Below are 24,300 nucleotides of genomic sequence, written 5' to 3'. Positions count from 1 at the left end.
CAATAAAAAGGATAGCCCTGGTTGCTTGCAAAAGAAACTCGGGTGATGATGTTGGGCCTTGTATTTGGTTGAAAATATTTTGGCCTTGAATTTTAGTTGTACTTTCACTTTAGTTGGCCTTTCATTTATTATTTTTCTACTTTTGTTTCATCTTCTTTCAAAGGAGAAACCAGTCTTTCTCTTTTTATGCATATGTGCTTTCCAGTTATAAGTGTGTATCAAAGATTAAGCCTTAAAGCTTTAAAACTGTCATTCAGCAAGAGGATAGTGAAACAGTCTATAGTCTGAAGTCAACTTATTTTTCATTCTCAAAATATAAAGTAGTATGGAAATAATGCTAAGTTTTTAATAAATTAAAGAGCTTCATATGCCACTATATATTACAGTATTATCTGTATTACAACAATTCAACATAAAGCTAACCTATACTAGTGCTGTTGAAAAAATTTGATCAAAATAAAAGTTGTCATTTACACATACCCATCACCATGAAATTTTACATTCTATACTTAATATAGAACATTCAGAGAGTGAGTACTTAAAAGCGTATACTGTTAACATATTACCATTAATAGGTAACATAAAATGCTTTTCTACCTCTAACCTAGGATTGGAGCTCTGGTTGGAAATAAGGTGACTGAAAGATGACTTAGGAAATAATTTTAAAGTCTCTCTACTTCTTATACTTGTTAGCTTTCTGTCACCATAATTTATCTGGGGAACATGAGCACATTCATTTCCTACTATAACACAAGCAAAATGTGTTTTCCAGTTATGAAAAATATAAAAATCAAATGTTCATCATATGAGTGAAATCTAATTAATGGATTGTATTGATTTTTTTCTACACAATCTACAGAAGCCAAGAGACATCAAATTTCCAAATATATTTACAAAATGGTCCATAATGTCAGGCCTCCAGGTTCTATCATGACTCTAACATCCAAAGCTGATTACCAACTCTCATTTTTCATTTTAATATTTTTGATTACAGCGTTTTTTAGGGGAAGCTGAAAGTTACCCGACTTTGAAGTCTGTCTATAGTTTTCATTCCAACATAAAGGAGTTACTATTCATGACTGGAAAATCATTAAAAATTTCTACGTGTTTCAACAATGCTGGTTTACAATTCATGAATAAAGTAATATAGCTGTTAAAGGTGACTATAACTATGATAGCGTTTTAATAATAACCTTGCAACTCCTTTAAAAGGACAATTCCTTTTCTCTTATTGGGCAGTAAATATCTTTGCATGTATCACAAAGAAAAACAAAAACACTAGTTTCATACAAGTTGTTCTTTTGCGACATACAGAATGTTCCACAGATATGGATCTAAATAAATACATCTTTGAAAATTACATATATTATTCCATTTACAGACATTTGTTTAGTCCTGAAAACTCCACAACAGAGAACAACATCAAACCAAATCTACAATGACATAATGAAGATCCCAAGAGGAAATATTTACTAAACAAGGTTTAAAATCACATAGAGACTTACTTATAATGCAAAGATGACAGAGGGAACCAGAAAATGTACATGAAAAATGACGAAGGTATTGAAGGTTTCTTTGGCATAAAAAGCTTTACGAAAGATAATACTTTCTAAAATATATTTCAATTCTACTACACTCAGAAGCAAAGCAAACAGTATTCAAAGTCTTGAAATAAATTATTTTTATGCTAAAGCAGCACTGTGTTATCAAAAGCATGGAAATTGATATTGAAAATGCTTTACATTATTTAAAAATAATATTTTACCCTTAACCTTATTATAAGGAAAATTCTTTAATCACAGATATATTTTGCCCATCTGTACCACTGAGGGTAAAGACAATCCTTAGTATCATTCCTAGTTTCCAAAATTACCGTAACTTGAATTTATGATAACAACACACAAAAAATTAGCCTCTCCACAATGTAAGCAAAATAATATTCTTTGATTATATACATTTGGGTTCCTAAAGCAATGCCAAAGGGAGTTCATTTAATAACCTTTAAAAGAGAGTCAAAAGAAAATGGGCATAAAATCAGCACCTTATCCTTATTTTAAGAGTCTAAGATGGAGTTTTTCTAGGTGATCAGGCTGGAGGAAAACACGCACTGGTTCTAATGGGAGAACTTTCTCTCCCTTTCCTCCTGGGAAAGTTACTCGTCCTATGCATGTCAATTCCTTCTCATCCATTGCCTACAAGAAAATTGGACAAATTAAAGAGATATAAATAAAAGACTGCAACACAATTTAGTAGAGTACAATACAAAACAAAAAAGTGTCACTTAAATACAAGATGGACAACAGTCAGGGAAATACTAAAACTGTATGTACACATGGACTTGGGACCAGGCAGTAGGTTATGAATGGGTTAAGCTAAAGATTTAAAAGATCTTGACATTCCTACCACTTTGCGAGTTTTTAAAAATATATTAAATGAATACAGTACATAAATACAAACATGCATATATACATAGTTACATACATATAAACAGTCCATCATCTTGCATCATCAGCAGCTATGTCCATCAATCAATATAGCAAAGTATAAAATCTACTTTTTTTCATAAAAACTTTATACAGTACATTTGTACAACAACAATATACAAAATGCCCAATTGCAACATAAGGGCTACTAAAAAACAATTGAATACTTAAGGTCCTTACCAGCGTGAAAATTTAAGGTACAGTCGGTAACTTCTATTCTAACTCACTGATGAATATTTCAAGCAAACAAGCTGGAAATCCATTATGATGCAGTTTATCAATAAAAGCTGACATTTAAATATACTAACACCTCTGCCTACTAAGCAGACTTCAGTAAATCTGCAGAATTGCACACTGAACGCTCCAAAAATCTACTAGTTGGTATACTAAAGAAAAATGCTGGAAGACCTGGTATGACAAAAATTAAAATCTAATCTTTTTTCGTTAATTTTAGTAAAAAAATTTATCCTAATAAACTTCATTAACAGCTAAAAATGAGCCTACTACATATGGGTCAATATTAGTCCAATGTAAGAGATTTCAAGATATGTCAAACAATACATCTCTAATAGTCAATGATATTAGATAATCAATAAATCTAAAGGTGTGAATACCCTAACCTAAAACCAATGAAATTTATAGTTAATACAGGTAATCTGACAAATTTCAAGTACAAATCTAATATGTGCTATATCAGGACTTTAATTTGTACCCATAGTGATACCCATTATTAGTCAATGCATTTTAGAATCACTTTTCATAAAAATTATTTCAGGAATAAAACTTTAATATATTTACAAAGTTAACATTACCCAGCAATCGCCTTTTAAGAATTTTAGTATAATCATTCTAAATATGATTTGAAATACTGTATTATATATGGCCACAAAAAAGACTATCATCAATGGCAGTGTTGTAAAAAAGGTACTAAAATCAAAAGTAAATAACATATAAGCTACCAAGCACTCATTATTATTCTCAATGACCCAGTCTGCATCTTCCAGAATCAGCAAGATTAATGCTCGAAGAATGTAACACAGCCTGTGGGCTGGACTTCTTTATGTTTATTGTTTACAGCTGACTTTGCTGCTGAGATCTACACTTCAAATAGCAGTGACCTTTTCCATCCTATCTATTACATACATTGCTGGTAAGAAAGGGGACCTTAGGTGTTTTTACCTTATACGAACCTGAGATTCCAGTGACATCTCCTGATTGTTTCTTCCTATAAGTAAGTCCACAATACAAGTCTTAAAGAACACAGTTACCTAAAAGCTTACAATGTGCCACATGGTAAAACAACACAATTGAAGCTGTGCACTTAAGAGTTTTAGAACATAAAATCAGAGCCATCTTTACTTTTTTGGTGTTTGAACAATTTGGATTAACAGTAAACTCCACTTTACCTGAATCTCTCAAGCAACCAGTATATTTTTTTTTACAAATGTTGCTAAATCAAGAATGAGAGAGAGAGAGAGAGAGAGAGAGAGAGAGAGAGAGAGAGAGAGAGAGAGAGAGAGAGAGAGAGAGAGAGAGAGAGAAACACATTTTTCAAGTAATTTGTATCTTTACTAACATACAAACCTGAGGTCTTTACATATGGGGTTTACTTTCAGCACAAGCTGGAACCAGCTGTTTAACTAAAAACAAGGTGTTCTTAAGAAATGCTGAAAATTTTTTTGATTGCCTTCCATTAATACCTTTTCTTTATTTTCTCTTTCAAGCATACAAACAGGTCTACTGTAGGCCTTAACTGTACATCAGCCACTGTCAAAAAATGGAAATTAAAAGAATTCTTATATGTTAATTGTTAACATCAGTATCAAACACAACGAATACTTTAATAGAAATAGCATTTTCTTCTGTAAAACCAACTATACAAGCAGAAATGTTATCAAAAGGAGTTAAGGGGTTGGGGGGAGAAAGGTCATCAGCTGACAAAAAATAATGAATATTTCTGAAGAGCAACATTGCTAGTGAAAATGGAACTTGCATGATATGCAGGATATATAAACTTTGTCATCTATTTCATTGCCAATTTCATTGTCTGTTATCTGACAAAATCACTACCTCACCAACCAACTAATCGCAATGATGCTGGATTACTCACTAACTACTGTACCTGTAATACCATGAGAAACAAAGATTCGATTACCTGAATGCATAAGCATTGTGCACAACATACCTTAGCAAGCTGAGGAGTTGGGAAAGTTGTGAATGCAGTAGAAACAGATCCACCTGTCTTGCTTGTTGCTACTAATCGAACAATTTCATCCTGGAATATCATGGAAAATGGAATGTGTAAGACTTTAATAAAAACTGGATCCAATATTTTGCAAGAAAAATACTACCAATTTAGCAAAATATAAAAAAAATACCATAACACTACCAAACTGTAGTGTCATGCAACGTAAGTAAGAGGGTAAGACTGTCCTCCTATGCAGATATAAGCCAGTCTGTCGCAAAATCAATGGCGTTTTAGTAATAATAATCAGTCAATTTGGAAAGTAACAGATTCATAAGAGATACAGCACTATTACTTAGCAAAAGTATCATACAAACAATTTCTTTCTGCTAAAAACATAATCCATACTGTACTAATATATTTGTGCTGTTATATCAAAACTTGATTTACAATAAAACATGTTTTTCATACACATCCAGTAATCATAAACAGCCTCATTCATGTGGCTCTCCGGCCACACCAACTTGATAATTCTTAACAGATGAAAGACCCCACAACTGCTGAACTATGAAGTAATGGTTAGGAAAGTTGTACAGTAAGATGGAAGGAAAGAAGTATTAACAAAAGTACTATACAGTAAAAGGCAAAAAAAGTGGATGCAGCTAAGAAACACCATTCACCAAAATCAAACTTGTACAACTGACTTCTCTTAAACTCAAAACATTATGTTTCAACATTTAAAAGTGAAATCACAAGTTACTGGTTAACTCTGACATGTATTTAAAAAAAAAAACACACATTATTATTAGAAATATAACAATGAAACATTCAAAATTAAGTAATAACAATGAGGTAATAAGTACTGTACTTACCTGCAACACCTGTATTTGTGACCGTAACTGATTGATCTTATTGTTATGATTAATGAGATGGTGGGCAGGTGAAGATGAATCAGAGGTAGGAAGAGAAGCTGGCTTACGTTTACTAAGATCTACCACTTCAATTCCAGTAATTAGAGAGTTCAGCTCCTGAAAATGAAGATGCATTTTAGTGACATCAATAACTGTACATTCTAGAGGCTGGGTAAACAAAACACATGTTGCATGGAACATTCTCATGAAGCTGAATATTTGTAACAAATGGAAAACATCCATCAAGAATTTCCAAGCAAGGAAAGCATGATACCTTCTGAATTTGAGAAGTTTTGCGTGCCAGGTTGTTAATATGGTCTATAGTCTCCTTTTCTTCTTTCTCGTCTTTGCCAACATCTCGTTTTTCTTCAGATGGTGCACCCAGCTTCTGAACCTGTAAATTAATCAACAACATACTAGTATCTACTAATGTGTATTTACTTACAATATAGAACAAAATTAATTGGAAAGTGACTTGTTTCATACCTTACACTCTAGCTTTACTACTACTGACCTTTAATGGCTTGAGCGATGCTAACTGACGTTGCATTCGTTCTGCAGTAGCACAATGAGAAGCAGCTGTGGCATGAGCAAGAGCAGTTCTCAAATCCTGTATCTGCTGTAACAGCATTGGAGAATCACGAACAACACCACCACCAACTGAAGGAGGTTGGTTACTGCCAGACGGTGTGGTAGGTGATGATGGGGACACACCACCTACAAACAAATGTTTAAAGTTCACAGAAAGCTGCTCTACATGAATATGTAAAAGAGGATTTTACAGCTAAGGCATACAGAAGTCATAGTAGATGGAGATCACATCCCGAGAAAGTAGAATACAGTGTTTATATTGTAATTCTTGCTGAACCAGTCTTAAGGAATTCATATTCAAAAAGTTTAAATGCACTAACAGAGAAATAAAAACATTTTTAATTCCTTCACAGCTGGATATACTGTGCATAAATAACCTTTAAAAATAACCCTATGGAAAGGTACCCACTTTTTTCACTGAAATTAAACCATTATAAAAAAAAGAATTTTGTTCCATCTTATGCGAACCAATGCACTGCACAAAAAAACTTCTAGGAACATAGTACACTGGGTCAAGGCAAGGTCTACAAGGTGTCCTTGTTAAGGCAATGGCTTTACACTGAGGAAATTCTCCATGTACAGGTCACTGGGATACGCAACAGAGTAAATATGGAAGTGGTAGTTTGATGGGTGCTCCAGGCTGCCCAAAAATAGGAACTCTCTCCTTCAGCTCAACTTAAAAGAATCTCAAAACAAGAAAATGATACAACTACAAAAGAATACGATCCTTCTAGACTGGTCTGACAGTCTTAACACTGGATAATTTATGTATAGCTCTATTTCTTTTTCCTGTGCCCATATGCACACCAAATAGCTTGACAGATTTCCTACTCATTTTCATCTGATCCCCATAGCCTGGTCCAAACCTGAAATATGTGCACAATACACTTCAGCAGCACTAAAAAACCAATAACAAAAGCAAAACCAAGGAAAAAAGTACTGTAATGATGAACAATAAACATGGAAGAAATATCCTTTTTATTACTAACACATGATCTGCACCAAAATACTGGGATATGATTCACACAAACTACCACAATGTTGGTTAATATAAGCTTTAACATCAAAAACACAATGATATGGTCTAACGTCATATATACAACCTCAAATCAATGACATAAGCTTTCTCCGTTTACGGTAGTTGAATTATGAGTGTTCCATTTTTGTAAATCAGATTAAGCTAAGCTTACCAAACTTGAGTCATATTCAAATTTCCAGTTAATGTTTATCCTTTCTCAACTGACTCTCCCCCCAACCCCCTCTATTTAGAACATATACAGAACTGCACAACTTTTAGAACAGTACTAAACCTTATCAAGAAAGGCTATGGCAAAAAACATAAATTTATAATTTATTCAAAACTTCAAATAGAAAGAGAAAAATACATGAACCAAAACTGCTACTTTTGCACATTTACAGTTAGCAATGTTTGTTTTAGCAGGTTGGATGTGTAAACAAAAGCAGTTTATATGTCAGTACAACAATGTGCCTTTTTAAAATGTTAATTGCACATCATTACCTTTCATGTATTTTTAAGTGTTTATTAACAAAACAGCTAGAGATGATCCCCATTTTTTTTTAATTTCCAGTTACCTGTTTCTTTTATCAGGTGACTTCACTTCTCTTCCCATCAATCCCATTAGGAGAAAATGTACAGCTACTTGTAGAACAATTTACTGCCTATCTTTTTTTATTACCTAATAATTACTCTCTTCTTTCAGATAAACACCATATTCTTTGGAAGCATGAATTTCAGGTCAATGGCCCCTGTAGGCTTGTTCCATGTGAACAGGAAGTTGGTCTTCTGAATAATAATAATAATAATAATAATAATAATAATAATAATAATAATAATAATATTAACAAAACAGGTCTCTCAGGTGGAAAGCAAGAGGCGTTGCTGGGCCAGTCTAAGTTGGATCCCATAGTAAATACCTGGGCAAGCTAACTTTTAAGTTTCCCCAACTTCCCGACTCATGACCCAATAGACAACATTTCATTCGAATTATCCCTTCAGTGAATAAGATAAAATCATCAACACAATCACGTGTGGAACAGAAATAAATTTCTGACTTCCCAGGTCTCTCAGGCGTTACCCCTGGGCCATACAAGTCAGTTGGAAGGCAACTGAAAACCTGGGTACAGCTACTTGACTATGACCCAATAGACAACATTTCATTGAATTTCCATTCTGGAGTGAATAAGATAGAAATCATCAACACACAATCACGTGTGGAACAGGTTCCAACTTCTTTTAGACTTGTATGGCCCAGTGGTAACGCCCTTGCTTTCCACCTGAGAGACCTGGGTTCGATCCCGACGTGAGTCAGAAATTTATTTCTGTTCCACACGTGATTGTGTGTTGATGATTTCTATCTTATTCACTCAGAAGGGATAATTCGAATGAAATGTTGTCTATTGGGTCATTGCTGAGTCGGAAGTTGGGGAAAATGCTGGTATGCAAGCAGTTAGCTTGCCCAGGTAATTCCTGGGTGCAGTTGCTCTCAGGTTCCAACTTCTTTTAGACTTGTATGGCCCAGTGGGTAACGCCTTGCTTTCCACCTGAGAGACCTGGGTTCGATCCCGACGTGAGTCAGAAATTTATTTCTGTTCCACACGTGATTGTGTGTTGATGATTTCTATCTTATTCACTCAGAAGGGATAATTCGAATGAAATGTTGTCTATTGGGTCATTGCTGAGTCGGGAAGTTGGGGAAAACTCGCTGGTATGCAAGCAGTTAGCTTGCCCAGGTAATTCCTTGGGTGCAGTTGCTCTCAGGTTCCAACTTCTTTTAGACTTGTATGGCCCAGTGGGTAACGCCCTTGCTTTCCACCTGAGAGACCTGGGTTCGATCCCGACGTGAGTCAGAAATTTATTTCTGTTCCACACGTGATTGTGTGTTGATGATTTCTATAATAATATTATTATTATTACTATTATCATCATTGTGTACAAGACCAAATAAAAAACATTATAAATAATGTTCAGTCAAACACTCCTTTCAATGGTCACTAGTTTAGTTGGTAACTTCCTGTAATTGTAATTGGTTTGAATGTTGCTGTTAAAATGGATACAAAGACTAACCAAATTTTCTGGGGAATGAGACAGCAGCTGTTATTCAAGTAACAGGCAGGGTGAGTTATGAAGAGTTCTTGCTGTTAAGTGAACTCGAGAGCAGAGTGCATACTAAGAAAGGTGAAAAAGAGGCCTCTTCCTCTAGGACTCGTGTGGAGACAATGATACAACAGATGAAATTAACATAAACTAGTGGGTGTACTGTTTCCACATACACCCATTACTTTATATTACTAATGAGACAATCAGAAAATATGTGGTCCCATTACACAGCAGTTTTAAGGAAAAACTGCATTTTTTTAAAGGTCAGCAATCTTCATTCCACTTTTGATAACTGACTAAACACACTACACACAAAAATCAACATTATAACATACCTGGTAATGACTGGGAAATAGCTTCATAGATTTTCTTCTTATTGAGGGCTTTTAATTTCTCTCTTAATTCTCCCTTTTCGTTTTCTAGACTTTCAATATCACTCTGGAGGTGATCCATAGTTTCATCATACTCCTGCGAAAATTCATCATTTCTCAGGTAGAATTTTAAGTAAAAAGAATTCTGGCTAGCAAATGTATAAAAAGTCACCTTGTCAGATAAGGATGAACACTAATTTAGGTTTAGCATGGGTTGCAACAGAAGAAAAAACAATTATTAGGGTGGAGGTAATGAGTGGAATGATAAAATTAGCACTTTTCAAGCATGAAAAGTCCTTGGAAATGACACTATAAATTCTGATATGATAACAGAATTTTACAAGTTATCATCATAGACTGCCAACCACATGAGCAATAGGAGGCTGTTTAGTACATTAAAAGAAGGATCATTCTGAACTGGATATCACATTAAAATGTAGCAAACAGTGCTGTTTATAGGCTTTGGAATGATTTCTATCATTATAGAAGTCCCACATGAAAATCTTAGGGTGATAAATTTAAACATGAACAGGACTCAAAATCCTTATTTCATAATCAATTTGACTCTTCCTTGAGTCATTTGTACACTTCAAGTGATAAATTTAAACAAAACAAGACTCATAAAATCCTAATTCATAATCAACTTGACTTCTCCTTGAGTCATCCAAAGTCAGTCCCATACCACCAGCTGGCATCAGAACCTGTCTTTCAGTGGCATGCACACTAAAATAACAAGAGAGGGCAGCTGACTCCTCCCTGTAAACCTCACCATCATCACCTTGCACATTAATATCAGCTTTTCCCAGAAGACACTGACACCCATTCACAGTTGGGTTGACTGTTGGAGGTAGGTAGGACTGAACCTTGGATCCTGCTAATGCAAGCTCATAGGTCTACTGTTAAGCAATGTCACCCACCTAAGTTGACTATATGGCATTCAAACAAATCTGACAGGAGAAACCAAGCTCACTTAGCTTTTCCACAAGGTGCATCACCAGCAGCCAGGTCTTATGGTTAAAATTATATACAGAACCTTAAATTATCACAGACTACCAATCAATATACATTGAAATACATTGAAAATAAACAAACAAAAAGCCACAATAAACAATTGAAAAAATTGTAATGCCTTAATTAAAAAGTTTTACAATAGCATAAAAACCAATTCTATTGGTCTTCAACAGGCTTTACTTTTTAGAATTCTTTTGAATCAGAAGAGATTTTATATTTACCTAAAGAATGGAAATGGATGGCTGAGTAATAACAACTAAGCTTCCTATACAATGATATACCTACCACCACTGTATATTTTACTTTGGGCATTAAATCTTTAAAAACATAATGGGAAAACATTTTTACCTTTTCTTTCCTTCTTAGCATCATCAGAGCATCATCCAATTTACGCTGAAGTTTCTCAATAGTTAAATCTGCATCTCTTGTAGCGGTAGATAATTTTTTCTCTGCAATATCACGTCGAACTGTCATCTCACTTAGTTCTTCATTCTTCTGCCTGAGATTCAACTTGATATCCTTGAGATCTTGCTCCTTATTCTCTAACTTATATTTGAGATGCTCTGTGTCTTTCATTTCATTCTTAACAGCCTGAGCTCTCAATGTTACTGGCTGAGCAGACTGAAATAATACGAGGAATAACATTATGAAAATTGTAGACAAAATCACAGTGTGCCTAGCAATATATTTAAGCATGCAAGAGCAACATCCAACGTGCACTTACCTTTTCTTCTATGGTTCCATCAAAGTCATATTCTCCTTTTTCAAGAGCATTAGCTATCTTATTCATGTCACCTTGTGCTTTCTGAAGAGAGAGTCTTAGTGATTCTGGACCTAAGTCTTCACTTCCATAAATGAGGTCTGTTGCTTGATGTGTCAATTCCTTCAATTTATCACCCATTATGCCATTTTCTGCATCTGAAAAAGATATTCAGATAATTTAGGACTATTAAATGGTGTACACGTAATAGTCCTAATTTTCCAATTCCAATGCCCTCTTCCTCATCCATATTACTGACTTCTTTAGAAAACATTACAACCCCCACAATCAATTATATGAAATATGTAAAACAAATTTAGGTCTCCCATTTATCGAAACAATTCTTACCTCTCATATACACCAAATATTTTACAGGGTAAAAAACACCTGAAAGCTTAAATCTGCAGTTTCAAAAATGATACCATGGTCTTATGATATCAAAACAAGTCAGCACACTACAGAAAGAGCCCCTTTCCATTTTGCTTAGTTGCACATTTCAGCTCTTCACTTTGGAAGTGGCAGTGATGAAATTTCTTGTGTAATTCAACAGAATTACCTTTACCAATTATTTTGCCTGTGCTTCATTAAAATTTCACTTGATTTTCATCTGTTTCTTGTTTCCTTATTAACCAACTTGTACTGATTTACAAGGTATTTTAAAAGTAGGATGAGGATGAGGTGGTTAAGTGTATTCTAACCTAACCACTCTCTAAGCTGGCAAAAGCGCTAATCCAGCACTCTGTATGTCCCAATGATGCCGGATTAGTGATGGTCAACCTGTATTGCACATTTCAAATAAAGGCAAAAACCAATACTGTACATAAAACAATGCCTTTAAAATGCAGCCATTCTGAATTAGTGATTCACATGCGTATCTCAAAAGTTTACACATGGATGGTTTCATGCATTATTTTCCTTTTCCCTTAACAAGTTTATATCACTCTGAACACTTCAGGTTATAAACTGTCAGATCTATTGGCTTCTATTGTATACAGTGCATATAAAATATTTCCAAAAAATCTGGTTTAGTGGAGTGACTGAACTTAAATGTACAGTTTGCAAAGATTAATTGTATACATTTCAAATAAAAATAATAGCTTAAATACATCCCTTTTTTCCCAAGTTACCATATGAAGCTATCAAACTATAAAAAAAAAATGCATAGTAAATTCTTACCCATTAACAAAGATGTCTGCTGCATACAAGCTTTTGAAACTTGTCTGATGACTTTAGCAGCATTGTTCACTTGTGTCATGACTACAGTCAAGGATTCTTGTATTTCCAGAGGGTAGGATAAAGGTCCAACAGACCCATCCTGTGGCATACGACGCTTTATTCTTTTCACCATGGCCTGCAACTCTTTGCTGACTGAACTGACGTCCCGATATACTAAAGCTACATCGTGAGTTTCGTGCTGAGGCTGAAACAAAGATGAATGAATTTATCTCACTCAAATTCAGGGGGTTAGTAGAATTAAAATAGCCTTATGCCTACCATTCACTTTTGGCAAATAAAATTAAATAAAATTACCCTTAGCAATTCCAGCTATTTTTCCCTGCAAATTAAATTCTACAGAAAAACTTCCCCGTACCAGCACTGTAGTTAAGTCCTCTATAAAAATTAATCTAGAGTCGTATCTCCTAAAATATGCTCAATAAAATTAGACCAAATGTCCTCCTTTATCACATTATTTTTAATTCCTAAAAAGTACCTGCAAGAGGACACATCTGGAAATTCCCAAGGAGGGGCTATGGAGTTTTTAAATTGGACCATCATATTTCTTACCAAACATATACAGTAACATCAACAGGGAATACTGTAATAATTATGTCATTTAAAACTTTCTTTACAGTTGGGCAGACTACTTTATCTACAAAGTACAAGTATGATAGTCCAGGGCCTGGTTCCATGGATTTGTTCTTAATTAAGGGTGAAAAATGGGGCATACTGACAACTAAGTAAAGTGGCAAAAGTGAACAAATGAAACATACATGGCTAAAAGTAATGCAGTCCCAGCTTAGGAAAAACAGCATAGAACTTTAGTATAGTCTACAGTGTGCCATGCAAGGCACACTAAAGATGGTACCTCTTAAGAAAAATGAACACACCAAACCTTTCTTTCTTGTCAGAATGTTAAATACGGATCACCACATCTCACACTAAAGTGCATACACTAAAAAGTATAATGTTAACTCCCCACCTTGACCAGAGCCAAAAAACATCAGAATACTAAGAATAGTATGCATCCAATACCCTGTCATACACAAACATTTCTACAGAAATTAAAACAATTCTATTGGCCACATGAAATGATGTATCAGGGTACACTTACAGGCAATATTATTTTGCCATATTCATCTGACACCTAAATTGATGACATGGGAAAAACATAAAACCAGTTTATAACAACTAGCTGAAGACCATCTTTGTGGAAACTGATTATTCAGTCAAATAAACTTAGGTCAGTTAAGTGACTTATCTTCATCAACTGGCCCAGGAGTGAAACTAACTTTACTTTGAAAATCTAAAGGTTGATCTAAACTTTAGTTTACTGTACATAGAAAACGGGTGATTAATGAATGCACTCTATTACAGATGACCATCTGTAAATTTCTAAACACCAATCTATAAAAAAATAAAAAAAAAACATGACTTACATGAAGCATTGATAAAATTGCAGAACAGTATGTGAACATTGCATCTGTAGCTGATGACAATACACGGTTAACATCAGTCAAATACAGAGTTTGCTCCATCTTTTCAGCAGTCAAGTGAGCTTGGTATATAGTTGAAAAGTATGCAACAGTCTTCTCAAGTGTGTCCATTGGTATGTTTTCATCAAGCTAAAAATAAGTAGAAAATTGCCATTTAGTATTAAAAAGCATATATCAAATTTACCTGAGGGAAAAACCCTTGTTACAAATTTGTAAGACAACTAACCAGTTATAACTGAAGGAAAAGAATAAACTTTAATCTGATTTCCTTTTAGGCTAAAACTAAGCTATTCCTAACATTTCTAAAATTTATTTTCCAAAGAAAAGAATAAACTTTAATCTGATCTCCTTTTAGGCTAAAACTAAACTATTCCTAACATTTCTAAAATTTATTTTCCAATAAAAAAGTACTGAAATACGACTACGGCAAGTAAAAAGGGTATTTAAATTAAAATCTTCCACTCACTTTAGAGTACTTATTAGTTAAAGAATGAATTTTATAACACAAACAAGAATTTGAGGATAAATACATAATGAAATGATGCAAAAATTTAGTTCAGAGCAACTACTTCAGGCAGAGTGAAGAGTCTGATCTAGGTAGTTCTCTTTGATGCCCATCACCTAACAGCAAAAGGCTAATGGAATTACCTTTGCAAGCAGGAAATCTCACTCAATTTGTTAACCAATGTTAACAATAAATATGTCTTTTAAATCTGCACATCTCTGTTTGAACAAACTAGTCATCACCTTTTATCTTTTTTCTTAAAAGATAGTACACTGACTAAATACGTCCATTTTGCTTTATCAGTTTCTACGACACATTGCTATATCTTCAGTTAGCTTAAGAAACTTTTAAATAGTTTATGCCACTGACAAGAATTATCATAAGCCATCCTGAACATTCTTGCAATAAAAGATGATATAACCTACCTGATCTTTTCTTAGGAGATCAACGTAAAAATCAACATTACGTTCATGTGACACCATCTCTGGATACAAGGTTCCCAGCTTCAAAAACACTTCCATGCTACAGGAGTTAAGAACATACTGGTACTGGTGCAGTAATGCCTGAAAGAATAATAAGGAAATTAATCACAACTAGATCTGCATTCATTCATGTACAGTAAAGATTTATAAAGTTTTACTGGCTCTCCCATTTGTTATTGAGAAAATTCAATATTAAAGTTTATTGTAAGGATGTAACTTCATCAGTTAAATTTACCGTAGATAATGTATTAAAATTTTCCATCAACTTCATGCTATATCTGGCTATGAAGGGTCTGTGACCTGGAAGTTGTAATGCAACTAGGACAGCACGAAAAATCTTAATTATAATAATCTTAATTATAATACACTTCATAACACTCCCCTCCATCTCCTCTACCTTCAATGGATAATTCCAGAGGTGAAAATAAATTTATGTGCTTAGCTTGGCAAAATGTAAATAAAAACAAAATTGTAAGTTAAAGAAATTATAAAAAGCTTGTGTATTAAAATAAGAATTTCAGAGTTATGTACATGAGTGTTTTACATGCATTTCTGTGTTAGAAAAGGAAGAAGAGTCATTTCATAGTCAAAACATAAATCTACTCACCTGAAGACTGTACAGCAACTGTAAAAGTCGTGATGAAAAAGCATATTGTTCAACAGAATGTGATTTCAAAACAGCATTACGATCAATATTCTCAGGAATTGGATACTTGTCCCGCAGAGCTCCTACAACAATGTCAGCCTTCCAGATCATACGGGCAACAAAGAGTAAAATCAACACAGCATCGTGATCACCTGTACAGAAAGTAAAGTATTACAGTACTGAGTATTACAGTACAGTATTAATCTTAAGAACTAAGTACATAACAGTCAAAATAATTCTACCAATGGCAACCACTCAGAAATTTGCCCATAAACTTTATTATAAAGAAATATATAACAGCATAATTTAATTACATGGAACCTATCAGAAATCCTTTGACTTCAGCCTAAGATTTAATAAATTCAAATTTTCTATGAAACATTGTAAGTATTCCAACATAGTATTTTTCCTGGCTTGCTACAGAAGCTCATGATGCAGTTAACAAACACTATACATAGTACTGCAATTTTCTGGCATCACTCAGTAAAAAAAATTAGGGTTAGTTTCCAATAAACTTATTTCATTAGACCAAATCTAAATATAGAGAGATATGCAAGAACACTTACCTCCTCGTGCCATGAAATTATCAGGCATGTACTGCGAAAGATAACATACATGCTGGTTTGCCTGTGCAACCTCAAGGCGTCTAAGTTCCATGTCAATAGCCTTGCTGTGAGCTTTTGTTTCTGTGAACATTTTCTGAAACAGATATAAAAAAATAGGTTTTATATAATGAGCACTGTATCTCTTTAATTGAAAACAGGAAACATTATAAACTATATTATGTCCTGCCAAAAGTTACTCTCCATGTTGGGAAAAGCTATAAGATCAGGTAATGAGCAGGTAGATGATAACGAGAGGTGGCCGAATTTCACAGAAAGATTGTTTTATGTGCTAAGACTATGCAAGTGAAGCATGGTGTTGACTGTACCTCAGAACAATCCTGACAATCTATACTACTTCTACAGCAAATGAAAACTTCCTAAATTTTCTTATAAGGATGATGATTATATTCTCCCTGATATCTATAATGAAGATAGTCTTTTGGAACACCCAAAATACCACTAATTTGCCATTTAAACTTCCTAAGAATAGGATGCTTATATGGATATATATAAAAAACCAACTGTAAGTTAACTGAGAGCACATTTTCTCAAACACCTTGCATCTTAATTTCTGCTTTTGAGTTACCTGATTTTTTGAATTGTAAAATTGAAAACATATTGGTCTGTCTGGTTCACTTTGGCTTCCAAGATCTTGGCTAGTTATCTTGAGTGAGAGATAAGAAGAGATGCAAATTTTTCTCTGGCTGTAATTACAACCCAACCTGCAGCTTAAATTTACAGGTATACTTTCTTGAGACCTTCTCCACTGCATGAAGGATGAATTAAAATCTAATTTATTTCTAGTTATGGAAGTCACCCTTGAAAATGAGCAAGTTTTTAATGAGTCAACAGTTAGATATAAATGATTTGTTTAACCAGACCTCAAATTAATAACTTTAAACACAACTCTGAATAAATTTGCAATGGTTATGGTAACTAACTCATAGTACCACGAGTCTTAAAATGAAGATGCAAATCCAGTTATGTATCTGTACAAATATATTAAAAAATAAAGCTAAACAGAGCTTTTGAGAATCTTCGATTCCCCTTTGAAAAGGGGAATCATACACATTCTCGAAAGCTATCTGTTCAGCTTTATTTTTAAATATATTTGTACAGATACATAACTATGGATTTGTTTCTCTAAAACCAATATTTACTTATTAATGAGATATTTCAACACTATGTCTAATTCAGTACAGCAATGACTATAATATAAACATAAAATCAAAATTTTGGAGCTTACAAAGTTCAGAAAATACTGAAAGTAACACCTAACTTATTAATGAGATATTTCAACACTATGTCTAACACAGCACAGCAATGACTACAATATAAACATAAAATCACAATTTTGGAGCTTACGAATTTAAGAAAATATTGAAAGTAACAACTAACCTTGAAATCAATGATTTCTGAAGGTGTTCCAATGGGTTTGTTAGTTTCCTTTTCAAGAGAGTGTCTTAAATCCAAATTCTGCTCTTGCTGTTTTTGCACAAGCTCTCGGAACTTTTTAATTGTTGTATCCTGGTCAACAATAATTTCATTTGCTGCTTCACGTTCCCTTAACACCTAAAACAGAAAAAAACTTTAAACATACATTGTTTTCTGAGTGATCTGAGTTTACCTCTTCCTTGGTGATTCACAAAAACTTGTTTACTGGGGGAGAACACCTTGTGAAGGATTTGGGTAGTATTATTACATTCTGATAAAAATTCTTTAGTTCTTCCACTATCACATTTGTTGAAGTAATCCACAATTCACCTACTAACATCAATTTCATATCTTAGATTCTAAAAAACATGTTTTTTGTCAACCACAATGATGACAATAATACTCAGTTTCCTTAAAAACAGTGGATTTACATTTTATCACAATGGTTTGATACAACTCTATGTTAAAAACTAACGACGGCCTGTGATAAGGTGTTAAAGAATACAAGAGGGCTCATAAAGACCTCTACACTGCTTAACCAGCATGGATGTCATTTGCTTAAAAGCTCTGTAATAACAAAATGTATAATCTATATTATTTGTTATCATATAAAAGCTCCACAATTACAAAAAACAGAACCTATAATATTCATAATTACTTAAAGTATGTTTTGCATTCAAGTCATATTGCTTGACTAATAACAGATTTCTCCAAACAGTATGCAATAAATAACACAGCATGGGTCTTTTGGCCCCTATTTACATTCAGTACCCTTCCATAACATTTTGAATTTTATTGCTGTTAGTCTAGCTTAAATTTTTATATAATTTAAACATAATAATGTAATAACACGACAACTTATCAAACTTCTGCATTTATCAGGTGAACTATTAAGCTACTTTTTTAAAGATGTGATGTTTTTTTTTGTATAATCTCTTACGCAGTGTATTAAGTGTGAGTAATTAAAACAGAAACTTTGTGGAAGTCAGATTTCTTGAAAATTTTTAAGCAAAAGCTACACTAAAGGGTCTTTGTTACTTATCAAACTTAGCTATTCATCAGAATGCATGATACCAAGAGCTCTTAAGTTGAGACCTACTGTATAAGAAAGGCAAAAAATCAGCTTTACCTCTCTGATTTTCCCATTAGCCATGTCCAACTCTTCCCTTAATTCTAATTCCAATTCTCTTGCATTTTCTTGTAACTGGTCATTCATATCATTTATAGCTTCAAGATCTGCTACTGTTTCGAGTAACTCAGTAACTCTCTCTTCCAGATTCAAATTCCTGTCTGTGAGTGTTTCAACCATCTCCTCAGCACCCAGGGCAGCATCAACCTATAAAGAGACATAACATTACATACTGTTTCCTCTCGCCAAGCAGTTAAGATAAAAGTTAAAACTGGCAAAATTTAACAAAAGAATTAAAACCACAAGTGCCCTCACATTTAACAAGATACAATGTTTATGAATAAAAACCATGAGAGTTCTCACCAATTTATGAGATATAAAGCTTTCTTTCTTGTGAGAGAAAACAATGAAAAAACTAAGTCATGAGTTATGTTTAAAAAATATAACAATGTTCACAACACTGCTAATTCCTTTGGTCACTTTTATTTCCTTAATCTAGTTCTAAGCTGTTGGTTCAAGCTGAAATACAGCAAGTCTACCAAACATAGCACAGCTCACCATAATTGAAAAATACCACACAGATCATGAAGAGTTGATGGCACCACCTTATCATTCATTAGACATGACCAGATCAGCCAAGAAACTTCTGATTTTTGGTACCAATTTTTCAACTCATGTTGCCAGTATCTTGTGGTAGTGTGTGGGATAAGACGTAATTCTTCGGAAAAAAAATTGTCCATAAATTAAATTCTAACACACCTGCTCCTGAAGATCTGATATTGTTTGCTCCAGCTCTGAAACTCGAGTTGACAGCTTTTCATTTGTCCTAGTAATGGTAGCCAATTCAACCTTCTTGGCTTCCATATCTTTCTGCAACCTCTGCAGCTCATGTTTATCATGCGCTGACAAGTCTCGCATCCTGTAATACAGTATAACAATTTTATATATATCTAATCTTTGTATATAAAAATTAAACAATCATCAGAAGCAAGACTAAGACCAATTACTTAACCCCTTAAATCCAACAAGACTGACCAGGATCCCCTGGAATAACTGAACTAATTGGCAGAAAAAAATGTTAGTCAATACAAAAGACAGAGAGAGTGCAGCAATGCTTCCCTAGGAATCCATCACTTTTCTTATTATATGAGCCATTTCTAGTAGCATGCTCTCCTGCATGATTCTGAGGGCTACTTCAGCTTCCAGTTTACCAAGATTTCTCTTTAAGGATTTTTGTATTGTGGCTAGTGCTTTTATTATTATTAATTATTATTATTATTCTTATTATTATTATTATTATTATTATTATTTACTAAGCAATCTAAATATGCCACCAAGTAAAAATTCTCAACTTATAGTGATGGGCCAAAAGGTTTATTTTTGACAAATTGATCTTGTTTCTAAACTTGAAATTCTAAAAATTATAATTATTTAAAAAATTCAAAATATTGAACATCCTGACAGTTCACCTAAGATATTAATTTCCAAGACTTTATATTGTTGAAGGAGGATGAATATTGGACAATCATATAATGCAAACTTCGACTGTTGATAGCAATCTATATTTTCATCATCCTGGAATTAGGTCTCTTGGGGTGTTTTTCAAATATATGAGTCAAATGAGTGACATTCCATGAAATAAAATTGCTTCTTTTTGAAATGCATAAGACTTATTATTTCATAAAGCTTGGCATTTACCAAATATGAGTGGATTTAGAGATTGTAAAAAAATATCACAGACAGATAGCTCTAAACTTGAACATTTGTAGTCACACCCATGGCTGTTTTGTCAGTACTGTTTCTTTTTTTTTCTTTACTGCCTACATAAACAGGGATGTAACATACTGCGATAAATGAGAGCACACTCAGCCCTTAAACATTCTCAAAACTTTCAAAACTAGAACTCTCAAAAATCCCCCTGCAATGATAACCAACGAAATGCTTAAATGCCAGTTAAAACATAGAGGCTATCAAATACTTTTAATTTGTCTCTGAATATGACTGCCATGAAATTTTATTATAACATTTTAGCATATGTAACTAGAGCAACTGTAACCTCACTGATATTTTCTTTATTTTCAATTGATAACTTTTATTTTCCAAAGATAACATCAATGGAATCTCAAGGGATGGAATTTGCAAAACATCATTTGATATCCTCAGACTCCCACAGGGGAAATTGTAGGCAAGCTGAACAAAATTCATAACGCATCACAGTGGCAATCAATCTACAAAGAACTTCGGCTCCACACAACCCAAAACGACCTAAAACCGTAACATATGCTTTAAAAATTATAAGGTTCATAAAAACACTGAAATTAATAAATTATTTAAACACATGAATGTTATAGAAGAGCCACCTATTCAATAAAATGACTAACTATAACCAGCTTACAAGAGCATGGAAACTGCCTAAGGGATTAAATAGGGCCATAACAAGGACTCGAGCATTACACAAATGACGATAATGATATATTGTTAGTCTGACTTAACAACTTGTAAACATATATAACACAAAAAAAATTTATACTGTACATACTTTACTAATGTTTCTCGAAGCCGACAATTCTGTTGTTCTAGCTGCTTAACTTGCACTGAGGAAACTCCTCCTTCACCAGGAGCTCCACTACTGCTCATCTCTGTACGCAATATCTCCAAGTCAAGTCTGAAAAAATATGTGATTAACAGTCAAACAGAAATAACTGAAGGTAAACTATGCCTGAATCCTCTTATGAAAAATGATCTACACCACACATATTAAAAATTAAGTACCAAATACTTCATTATTTCTATTATATATTAAAGTTTCCTCGGATCCATTTTTTGTCAAAACATTTTTAAATTTTCTGTCAAGTTTCACATTTGCTACAGAAAAAAAAAAAAAACATTTATTACAGTCCTTGTAATACTTACGTTAGTTCCTCTACTTTTTCTCTTGCCTGATCAAGCTCTAACTGCAAAGTTTCTGCCTTTTCTTCAGCCATCTCCTTATCTAGTGTGAGCATCTCTACATTCTCAGACAGTTCTTGTGTTTCTTCTATATGACGATCTTTAGCATCTAAAGCCTCCCTGGCTTCTAATTTTGCCTTCTTTACTTCATTCTGAAGCTGGGCCTAAGACCAAAGATTAAAGTGTACTGTATACAAATTTCGACAAAACAAGCTTATATTGGTATTTGGTATTTTTCCTAAAACTGACACTGAAAGCTGATAAGCTAAATGCAGTCAATTTTTTTACCAACTTCACCATGTAACACTGGTTAACATCACGTAAACTCGTATGGATGACAGAGGAAAAAATTATTGTTACTTATTTCAATTATAAATACTGTAATTATCTCCTGACAGCATTTTCTTGTTCCACAGTTTATTGTCAGACTCTTTACTCATGAACCTTCCTCTTAGTATTCACGTCTCTCTAGAACACTGTTTTCTCTTCTATAGGCCAAATGATCTCCAAATAATAAAATAGCTCCCAATTTTTTCTCTTTTTCTATTCTCGCTCTTAGATTTAACCAATTTCCTTTCTCTTTCCATTAAACAAATTTCATAACATCAACACCTGATTCTTTTATTCTTCCTCCTAAGTACGTACCTCATTATCATCATTGTTTTTATGACAGATATTATCTGAGGTGAGTCCTCTTCTTTACATTTTGTCTTGTGCAGTTTCTGCATGAATTCACATTTGATCAAGGCCTTCGCTTATAGCCTTTTACGATAATTTTCTGTACCTCTACTGATCTCTGTCCTGCTACTTTTTATCCACACTACTGCTTTTGTGATTTAGAGTTCCTCACCCTTTCTCATCACATACCCACGCCACAGTCTTCAAGAACTCATTCTATCATCCACATGTCTCAGGAACTTCCTTTGCAATATGATAATCCCACTTCAATCCAGTCATGGATCTCGGAATTTTATAGTTACATATCTTTAAATTCTCCTCCATTTCTTGTCAGCACCCATCTGTTTCATGAAAAAAATCCTTAACTTATATCTAGCCCCACATTCAGGTTTGTAAGGCCTTCTCTTATCTAATTAAAGAAAACACCTGCATTACTTCTTTTGTGTCTGCAAAAGCTGGTACTGTATATAGCTAGTCAGTGTCTCCAAGACAACAGATCTAATATGCAGGATTGCCGATTTTTAACACCATTCTCTGGGCTCTTTACATCTCAATATACATTATTCCACTTCCCCATTATCATTTTACCAATTTCAGTAAAATTCCATATATGTATCATAATATGGCAAGACTGTCAAAAAGACAACACAGATATATTTTTGATATCTTAAAATATAGAATGTTTTACTTTTCTTTTTCTTGTTTTTAAGGATATTTTTAGTTTATAAAATTTAAAAATCATTTTCTGCAAAGGAATAACTTTAATCCAAAGAACTATAGTGCCATGTAGGTATATAAAAGGATCTTTTCTGGTATTCATTTCATGGATGAAAAAATTAACAGGAGAAGTAGGATTTTGGAAACAGTATAAAAAATAGCTAATTTTTGCAAAAAAAAGTCTATGGCATCACAAACACAAGGGTCACTGACTCAAGTTCCTTAGCTTGAATGGATGCATTTGAAACCCTGAATAACTGGTAAAAACTTCATGGTCATAAAAAAAAAGAATAATAATACCTGGCTGATCGCCTTAAAATTACCCTTAAAATTACAATAACTTTATACAGACTGTTTACAGATAAAATCTAATATATACAAGTTGTCTTGTCAAAGATTGATCTCTTAAAGGGTCATAATAACTAAATTTATGAGAAAAAGTGTGGAAGTATGTGTCAGTCTTCATGAATCAACAGTAAGAATAAGTTAAGGAAAGAGTGTGCGGCACAGCCCAGGTGCTTCTTGGCATGTGCTTGTCCCTTTTTAACTGTGACACTGTTATTTTTTTTGTAAGCTATAGCAATTTTATTTTTTGGAAAAAAGAGAAGACACATAATCTCTCTGTCCTTGTGCATCACCCTAATGGAACCTTAAAATCAAATATTTAACGTATGAAGTCACACTAGTATTTATGGCATTGCTGTGATGATATTTGTAAGAAAGCAAAACCAGTTAGACATACCTGATTTTCCATAAGACGTGTCTTATTTTCTATCAGCTGCTCAATTTGCAATTTCATTTTCTCTCCTTCTTTGAGCTTATCCTTATCTGCTTGCCGCTTAACTGAAGAAAAATAAATACAACTGTCACCTCTCGCATATAATGAATTAGGTTAAGAGCAAAAAATTGAAATCTCATGCTTAAGTCTGCAAAATACATTATTGTATTTAAACTTATTTTACTTTCCGAATGTCAAGTCACTATATTTCAAGACTTTTTCATGTTGTTTAT

The 24,300-nt window shown here is 33.6% G+C and overlaps 1 protein-coding gene across 26 annotated transcripts in view; it reads right to left on the bottom strand.

Annotated features, from left to right (window-relative positions):
- Positions 1-280: 280 nt before the first annotated feature.
- DCTN1-p150 (dynactin subunit 1) overlaps positions 281-24,300 on the bottom strand; it is a 101,200-nt gene continuing 77,180 nt past the window's right edge. For all 26 annotated transcript variants that reach the window (XM_067095275.1, XM_067095277.1, XM_067095278.1 and 23 more), the window contains 19 exons: positions 24,032-24,132; positions 21,859-22,058; positions 21,485-21,610; positions 19,705-19,864; positions 18,946-19,152; positions 17,781-17,954; positions 16,344-16,476; positions 15,739-15,929; positions 15,075-15,212; positions 14,088-14,273; positions 12,607-12,850; positions 11,395-11,588; positions 11,019-11,291; positions 9,624-9,756; positions 6,094-6,296; positions 5,854-5,973; positions 5,541-5,696; positions 4,669-4,758; positions 281-2,192 (listed from right to left, as the gene is read on the bottom strand). In XM_067095275.1, coding sequence (XP_066951376.1) covers positions 2,049-2,192; positions 4,669-4,758; positions 5,541-5,696; positions 5,854-5,973; positions 6,094-6,296; positions 9,624-9,756; positions 11,019-11,291; positions 11,395-11,588; positions 12,607-12,850; positions 14,088-14,273; positions 15,075-15,212; positions 15,739-15,929; positions 16,344-16,476; positions 17,781-17,954; positions 18,946-19,152; positions 19,705-19,864; positions 21,485-21,610; positions 21,859-22,058; positions 24,032-24,132 — 3,173 coding nt within the window. In that variant the 3' untranslated portion in view covers positions 281-2,048. The remainder of the gene's footprint in view (positions 2,193-4,668; positions 4,759-5,540; positions 5,697-5,853; positions 5,974-6,093; positions 6,297-9,623; positions 9,757-11,018; positions 11,292-11,394; positions 11,589-12,606; positions 12,851-14,087; positions 14,274-15,074; positions 15,213-15,738; positions 15,930-16,343; positions 16,477-17,780; positions 17,955-18,945; positions 19,153-19,704; positions 19,865-21,484; positions 21,611-21,858; positions 22,059-24,031; positions 24,133-24,300) is intronic.

This window comes from Macrobrachium rosenbergii, chromosome 51, assembly GCF_040412425.1.
Source record: "Macrobrachium rosenbergii isolate ZJJX-2024 chromosome 51, ASM4041242v1, whole genome shotgun sequence".
Classification (NCBI taxonomy): domain Eukaryota; kingdom Metazoa; phylum Arthropoda; class Malacostraca; order Decapoda; family Palaemonidae; genus Macrobrachium; species Macrobrachium rosenbergii.
The sequence above is the reverse complement of the archived record's forward strand: the minus strand, read 5'-3'. Positions and strand labels throughout refer to the sequence as shown.